Below are 7,844 nucleotides of genomic sequence, written 5' to 3' on the forward strand. Positions count from 1 at the left end.
TGACGGGAAAACAGCAGGGGCTGAGCAGAGGATCCGCAGGCCCATGAACGCATTCATGGTTTGGGCTAAGGATGAGAGGAAGAGACTGGCCCTGCAGAACCCCGACCTGCACAACGCTGTGCTCAGCAAAATGCTCGGTAAGACCAAACGGGCCTCATCAGAACTAACGCACTGATGAGGTTCGAAGCAGAACCCCGCCAGGATGAATTCAGCGTTAGACATCAGGATGGTAGAGGAGAAACTGTGGTGTGTTCATTGTCTGTTTTATTTAGAGGACGTCCCAGTTTTATGTTCAGCGGTTGAACACTTCCACGTCATGGCTGGCTAAGTCCAGATGAGCGGAGGTTGTTTTAGAGGGTCAGGGTCAGGGTTAGCCTCCAGAGGATCACACAGGTGCTGAAACTGGATGATGGGAGGAACGCCGTGTCTCTGCCACTCATTCACCAGCTGCTGCTTCAGTTTAACACACGTATCGATGAAAACTCACAAATCACTTCTGCTCATGAAAGTTCGACTCCATCCACTCATCATTTCTGTAAACGCTGGCCCCCCTGCAGCTGCCCACGCTGAGGGGTTCTTATCATATATGTGAAATGAGTGTTGATGTCACCATGTCAGAGTGACACAGTGGAGACTAAACTCAGGGCAGTTTGGAGTCTGAAACAAAAACACATCTTTTACTAGATGTTCTAAAATGACCCGCAGCGTCGCACCGACTCTGAGCAGCCCAGTAAAACCCAAACGGACAGCTGGAGCTCATCTGCAGCCTGAAACGTCCCTCAAATCCAAACCACAAGGTTTCTGGAACAACGTTTGTTTTGCAGATCTTCAGACTTCTGGCATGCACGACCAACCGGCAGGCTGTAAATATGAGCCCTTCCTGTAGAGCATGAATGCACGCACCCATCCAAACGTTGGTGTGTCTGTGAAGTCTGGTCGGCCCTGCCTTCTGTCTAGCAGCTCCGTGTGTGGAGCTGAGTTCTGCTGCTGGAGCGGCTGAGAGGAGGCGGGGCATCCTGGGAAAGCTCCGTACGCACACAGGTGTCCCAAAGACACGGCCGGTGTTTGTGAGAATCTCCTGAACGTTTCTGTTCTGGAGGTAAACCCGAGCACCGAGCTGAGCAGTGGTGCGTTCACAGGCTGAAGATAGAAGTCAGATCTTTAAGTTTCACATTAGCTGAACACAAATGAAACTGATGATGCTGAATAAGTGTGGGTTCTGCTCACCAGCCACGTTTCTGGAGAATGCATGATGTTCTGTTTCAAACGGAGTGGCCCTGACCCGGTCACCGCTCTGATGTTGACCGTCCCTCATTAGCTGTCTCCTTGTCCTGCAGGTCAGTCGTGGAAGGCTCTGAGTGCCCCAGACAAGCGACCCTTTGTGGAGGAAGCAGAACGTCTCCGTGTCCAGCACCTACAGGATCACCCAAACTACAAGTACAGGCCTCGTCGTAAAAAGACCCCCAAAAAACTGAAGCGAGTCGAACCGGGTCTCCTGCTGCACAGCTTGGCCCAAGGTGGGGCCTCGAGTCTCGGTTTGGGAGGGGGTGTTAGTCCTATGGGTGCAGAAGGCATCTCAGGAGGTCCTGCCTATGTCCACCCCGCACACCATCACACCCCCCACCACCTTCTCCCGTCTCTGGGACACTTCAGAGAACTGCAGACCCCTGGACACCCAGAGCTGGAGAGCTACGGCCTACCCACTCCAGAGATGTCCCCTCTGGATGTTCTGGAGGACGGAGCAGGAGAATCCGTGTTTTTCCCCCAACACATGCAGGAGGAGTCAGGGATAGGAGGATGGAGCGGTTATCATCACCACCTCCACCATAACCAGCTTTACAGCCATCACTATAGCAACCACAGTCAGCACGGTTCCGTGCATGGGCTGGGTCGTGGAGCGAGTGTTAGCACCAGTCTGAACAACTCCAGTTGTGGTACAGCTAGAAGCTCCAGAATAAGTTCTGTTGACTCAAACATGACCTCCACCATGAGCTCCAAACTGCACCACGCGTCCACCCACCAGGTGCCCCTAAGGAGTCCTGTAAAGTGCCCTCCACCTCTCCATGACTCCTCCTTCCTGGTGTCGTACCCCCACCCTTCCCTCAGTCTCACTGAACCAGCAAAATGCCAACAAACGACCCCGAGCGCAGCTCCTGTGGGCTTCTTCAGCCAGATTTACGGGAGCAGCACCTCAGGCTCCACACATGCCACCTCCTCTCGTCTGGGGCAGCTCTCACCTCCTCCTGAAACACCTCCTTCCTCCTGCTCATCCTCCAGTATCCCCCCTCCATCCTCCTATGCTCGCTCTGTGCACTCAGACCACTCCAGCTTAGAGACAAGTGGACACATGGGGTCTTCTGCTGCTGACTTCTGGTCCGAGGTGGACCGGCATGAATTTGACCAGTATGTAAATGTGGGGAGGAGTCAAGAAGAGGTCTACGGACTGGGGTGTGGAGGTGGGTCAAAGGTCATGGGTGGCTGTGTTAGCAGCATAGTTGGCAGGGATGTTGGTGTTTGTATGGGTGCTGCTGGTGCTGATGATGGGAGCAGCCCTCTGATTTCGGCCCTGTCTGATGCCAGCAGTGCTGTTTATTACAGCACCTGTATCACTGGATGAACAGAACTGTCTCACCTCCTCCCCCGCTCTGAACCGTCTTCGTCTTGTTTCGCTTCCAGCGTAGAGCCTGAAATCTCTGTCTAAAATTCAGATTGTCAATAAAAAAGTGTCTGATAGATTAAAACAGAATAAAAAAGCACGTTAAACCAACCTGGAAGAGAACAGCAGCGGACCAGCTGTTGAGACGACCCCCCAGGTCAGTTAGCTAGTCAGACTAGCGTGACATTGTGCATTAAACACTTGTTTGGTTTTTGTTTTTACTTCTGCTCATGAAGGATAAACTGAAGGCAGCTTGGAAACAAACAACTTAAAGTTTGAATTTTAACACCAGATGATTAAGCTGATGCTAGAAGCTGGGCTGATTACTGATGACGATGATTTCATCCTTTTGTTGTTCGTTTGCAGCCAGCAGACTGCAGCAGCCTGAACAACGCTGAAGGAGAGCGCGTAGGCTAACTGTAAAGTTGTGGGTGTTTTACAGTAACCTGATGTCATCTACGACATCAAACCAGAACCTTTCGGTTGAGTTTGGACAGATTCACGAGGCTTTCTGTGCAGAAGAAGATTCTGTGGGGGGTCTGATCCGTCCGCCGCTAGCCCAGAACAGACCACGGATGTCCCACAAACGGGTCGGTGCCGTTCCCTCGCCTCTGTTCATCTCAGGACTCTGAGCCAAATTCTCTGTATGAATTTACAGATTCATACATGTCTCTACTTCCTGACAAACAGCAATCTCTGTTGATTTGAAGATCCTTTGGACCACAAAGCCTCTGTGGTAAAGCAAACAGGTGCAACTAAAAGGTGCTTCAGTCCGAGATCATGTAAATATGACCTTTAACCTGTCTGATTCACCCGGTGGGACCAGAGACAGGTCTAGAGTTACGTTTCTAACGGTTGACTGTTTTTACACGACTGCATGATGCAGCTGATCCCTCCGCAGCTGTCTGTGAACAACGTGAAACATTCACTTTGCACTGGGTTTGATGTGTTATCTGTACAGAAAGAAAACTACTTCTTAAATGATTCAAAGTCTGTTGTATAAAATAAACATTTGAGCAGAAAGAATTGTTTTATCTGTCTCATTTTTCTCAAAGGAAATGTTTTCAGCTCTGCGTCGGTGCTGCTGTGAGGCTGTTAGCTTAGCTTAGCTTAGCTTAGCTTAGCTAAAGCACAGGAAACCAAACCACCAACTTATTATTGAGAAACGTTCAGCTGGAAATATATTTTTATGAAATGATCCTCCCTAACCAGGTAGAGCTTCATGTGAGGTTCAGGGCTGGTTGGACGGGAGGAGCGCGTCTAAGTGTACATCCTGTTTGCTGCAACAGCCACAGCCAGAGGCGACGACTGGTTCAGAAAGGGCAGATTCAGTCGCAACGGTCCAGGGATGACTGGCTCCAACGGAGTACCGAGGCCATCGTAGACAAAAGAAGAATGGCTCTGGATGAGTTTGTTTCTGCAGTAAGAAAAATTCAAGACTCCTGTCAATATTTACAAGAGAAACTTGGACATTTTCTGTCTATAGTCACAAATTCCCAAAAGGAATTTTACAAATGTCCATGACTCCAGTCATGACTGTATTACATTAAACCTGGGACGTTTGTCTGCGCAGGCAGGAACCGGCAACACAAGCCTAGTTTTCCGTGTGAGGAGAGCCGCGTGTGGCATGAGGCGGCTTTAGCCACTCGTGTTTCTAATTATCTCCACTGACATCTAGAGCTTGATGTAAATGGTGGTGGCTGGATGGTGAGGTAGTTGTAGCACTCTTGCCTCGCAGCAACAAGGTTGTTGGTCCAAATCCCAGCCTCAGTCTTTCTGCATGGGTTGAGCTTGTTCTCCTCATGCCTGTGTGGCCTTTCTCCGGCCTGCTCAGAAATGTGCATGCTAGGTTATGAACCGCTAAAGGAGATCCACAGTTATAAACGGCGTTTGATAAAGCGAAATAAATAAACATGACACCTATTGTGGACCTCAGGATTGTTTTTTACTTTTGTGGATGAAACATGGCAACCATGGCTGCTAAAATCCATATAATCACCGCAGAAGGGAAACATGTAAGAGAAAATATCAGATTATCGGCAGCAAACCGTAGGCTGGAAACCTTGTTCTGTCGCTGCAACTGCAACCTTCACCCAGTAGGTGTCGCTATGGTGTTCGTGTTCCGGTAAAACTGCTGATACCGTTTTATGCCTGCGACGAAGAAGAAGAAGAAGAGATTAATACGTATTTTTATATATGGTGTGAAACTGTGACCCAAGCATGTTTATTGGGATCCTTTGTGAAGATGTTTGTTTGTTTGTTTGTTGTTGTCTTTAGAACATTATTTAGCTTTCTGGAGATCTGGGATCTGTTTTGAGCTCAGAGGCAAAAACAAGACGCCTCCCTTTAAACATGGAGCCTTCATCTGTTCTGCATTAGTCTGGAAGACAGAGCTTGTTTCTTTTCTCTTTATGCACAAGAAGAAACGGAGCAACATCTCTTGTACAGTGAGACCGGCTCCATTCTCCAGGAAAGGACAGAGCTGCCTGCAGCAGGGTGGAGGGTTCAGAGCCGCTAGCGACAGCGAAGCTCCACGGAAACAGAAGTTTAAGCAAACTTTTAAAAATACTTCAGCATCTGGGTTGGACACTTTTCCACTGACAACAAACAGTCTTTTCATTTTAATTTACAGTGACACACAGCGACTTCAGAGAGACGTGCTTTTAGAATTGTGCAACAACTCTGGGCCTGTTGGTAATAATTATCTAAAGCAATAAAAAGAAAAAACACACAAGACTTTGGGATCAAATCAAAGTTTTCTCTGCAGACAAATAACGACAAATTAGAAGCAGCATTTTCCCACAAGTGTCACTGTGATTCTTCTAAATCTACATGAGGAGGATCATTTTTAGGTTTTCAATCAGTGAAAAATGTTCTGCAGAAGTCTTTAAATTCACTAAATTTCTGGACCTCTTCAGGAGATGTGTCTTTCAGCTTCAAAACACTTCTCACCTTAACTTGAATCCTGTAATTTTGCTCACCTAAAAACTTATTCACAATGAAAGGGAGACTAGGTAGTTTTAGCTTGCTTTTAGCACCCCCTAGTGTTCATTTGTAGAACCAAAAGCGAAACGTATCTCCTTGCTGTGCGCTCGTCTTTTTAACACCTTCACCTAACGGCTGAAACACCTCCCAGCCTTCCTGACTACAGGAGCGACTCATCACTAAATTAAACAAATCAGCTGTGTTCACCATCTAAAGCATGCAGGAGACGTGTTGGAACCAGACGGCAGCACCAGGTAGCTCAGCTCAACTTTTTAAAGTCCCAACAGAACGGACCGGCACTCTGAAGTTGCAAGTGGAGTATTCTGGCCACAGGGGCGACTGAGGCTGGGTGGTCTTTCATTACCTCTGTAAAGGGTTATTTTATCACATTAGTCCCTCATTTATCACGGGTTTACGCGTTAAAAATAACCTGTGAAAGGTGAAATCTGCCAAGTAGCCAGCTAGATTTATTACAACTGTTATAGATGTTTCAGTGCTGTTAAACTCCTCACTACACACTTTATGCACTTTCTCAGACTGGCATTAACATTTTGACACATCTTGTTTACCAGTGGCGCCAGTGCTCGGCAGCCTCGCCTCTGTCAGTGGTCCAGGGCAGCTGTGGCTACGTCGCAGCTCATCATCACCAGAGTGTGAATGGATGGATGACTGATTGTGTTGTGAAGCACCTTGGGGGGGGGGGGGGGGGGGGGGGGGTTGTAGAGGCCTAAGAAGGCGCTATACAAATGCAGGCCATTTACCATTTGTTTAAGCACTCTCGGTGTGCTGTAAAAAAACATGCAAAATTCCGCCAAAAGGCAAATTTTTTCAGGTGTATTTATTAGTTTTCCATTAACCCTTTAGGTACCATAGTTTTTCAGTGAAATATGAATTATTTTATATGACTATTTAAAGAGCTTGTAGCTTAAATCTGGTTAGAGATGGAGGAATATCGTATCAAATATTGTAAATTAGAAAAGTCTTCAGTATGAGCCAAATTTTGTGATAGGAACAAATTCACTCACATAATTTGCATATTGTGACGTCATCTGGTGGCAGCCATATTGGATTGCATCACATTTGCAGATTTTTGTTGTTTTTAAATGTTTTTGTCTTATTTTCTTAGTGTTTATGATACATACATATTCCTATGTAGACATATATAACTATGTATGTATATATATATATATATATATATATATATATATATATATATATATATATATATATATATATATATAATATTTATTACTTAATTGGTATTTTGTTATGTTTACTGCGTATCAATCAAGAACACTGTTTTTGGTGCTTCAGCGTCATGAACTCATTTCACTCATCCCTTCTTCGGTTTATTTTGTTAATAATAATAATTATTATATATATATAATCCTCAATCTCAGGCTTTCCCACAAGCCCCATGCAGAACTGAATGGCAATGAACGCTTTCATTTCTGGGACAGTTACATCGTACCAGTCATATCTGGAGCTAGATTTCAGGTCCTCCCTCTCTAAATACTGGTGAGCATAGCGGTTAGTTTCTGTTGTGATGAGGGTCCAGAAGTCCTCATCCAAAAAAAACTGACAGAAAATCAATGTGTTCTGAATGTGACAGATCCCTGTCTCCACAGTATCCAACTGGCTCATCAAAATGCCTGATCCACTTGGAATACTGTTCCTCTTCTCCCAAACTAACCCAGCCATCATCACCATTAGTCTCACTGAGGCTGTGTTGGGCCACCCCCTGCTAGCAGTGATTTTTTTTCCCGCGGTTCCTCCCCCTCCGGCTCCAACTCCCGCGGATTACACCCCCGGGGCTGAATCAATCACCAGCGGCGTTTTCACATGCCCGATCACCACCACCACATCCCTCCCCACGGAGGTGACGCGGGACATCGGACAAGGTCAGGGCTGGATGGTCTGCTTATGTAACCGCATCATCGCTGACAGACTCCCTGTTGCTGCGCGCTGAAGCCACACTTTCCGTCTCGCTAGAAGACTGCAGATCATCCGAATCGGCCAGTACTAGACGAAGAGCTTCGTCAGCACTGAACATTCCTCTCGTCATTGTTTTTTTTCCTCTACCACTCGCTCGCTCTGACAACCTCCACGACTCTGCGACTGGTGGGCGGGGTTCAAGCTCTAAATACTCAAAAAGTATCTATAGTAACACACCCACAAATGCTGCTTGGATTGAAGTTACAAG

General features: G+C 46.7%; 1 protein-coding gene across 1 annotated transcript in view; it reads left to right on the plus strand.

Annotated features, from left to right (window-relative positions):
- sox18 (SRY-box transcription factor 18) overlaps positions 1-3,166 on the plus strand; it is a 3,645-nt gene extending 479 nt beyond the window's left edge. The window contains exons 1-2 of the mRNA XM_015967361.3: positions 1-137; positions 1,338-3,166. The exon at positions 1-137 is cut by the window's left edge and continues 479 nt beyond it. Of these exons, the coding sequence (XP_015822847.1) occupies positions 1-137; positions 1,338-2,617 (1,417 nt within the window). The 3' untranslated portion in view covers positions 2,618-3,166. The remainder of the gene's footprint in view (positions 138-1,337) is intronic.
- Positions 3,167-7,844: the final 4,678 nt, after the last annotated feature.

The sequence above is a fragment of the Nothobranchius furzeri genome, chromosome 15 (genome assembly GCF_043380555.1).
Source record: "Nothobranchius furzeri strain GRZ-AD chromosome 15, NfurGRZ-RIMD1, whole genome shotgun sequence".
Classification (NCBI taxonomy): Eukaryota; Metazoa; Chordata; class Actinopteri; order Cyprinodontiformes; family Nothobranchiidae; genus Nothobranchius; species Nothobranchius furzeri.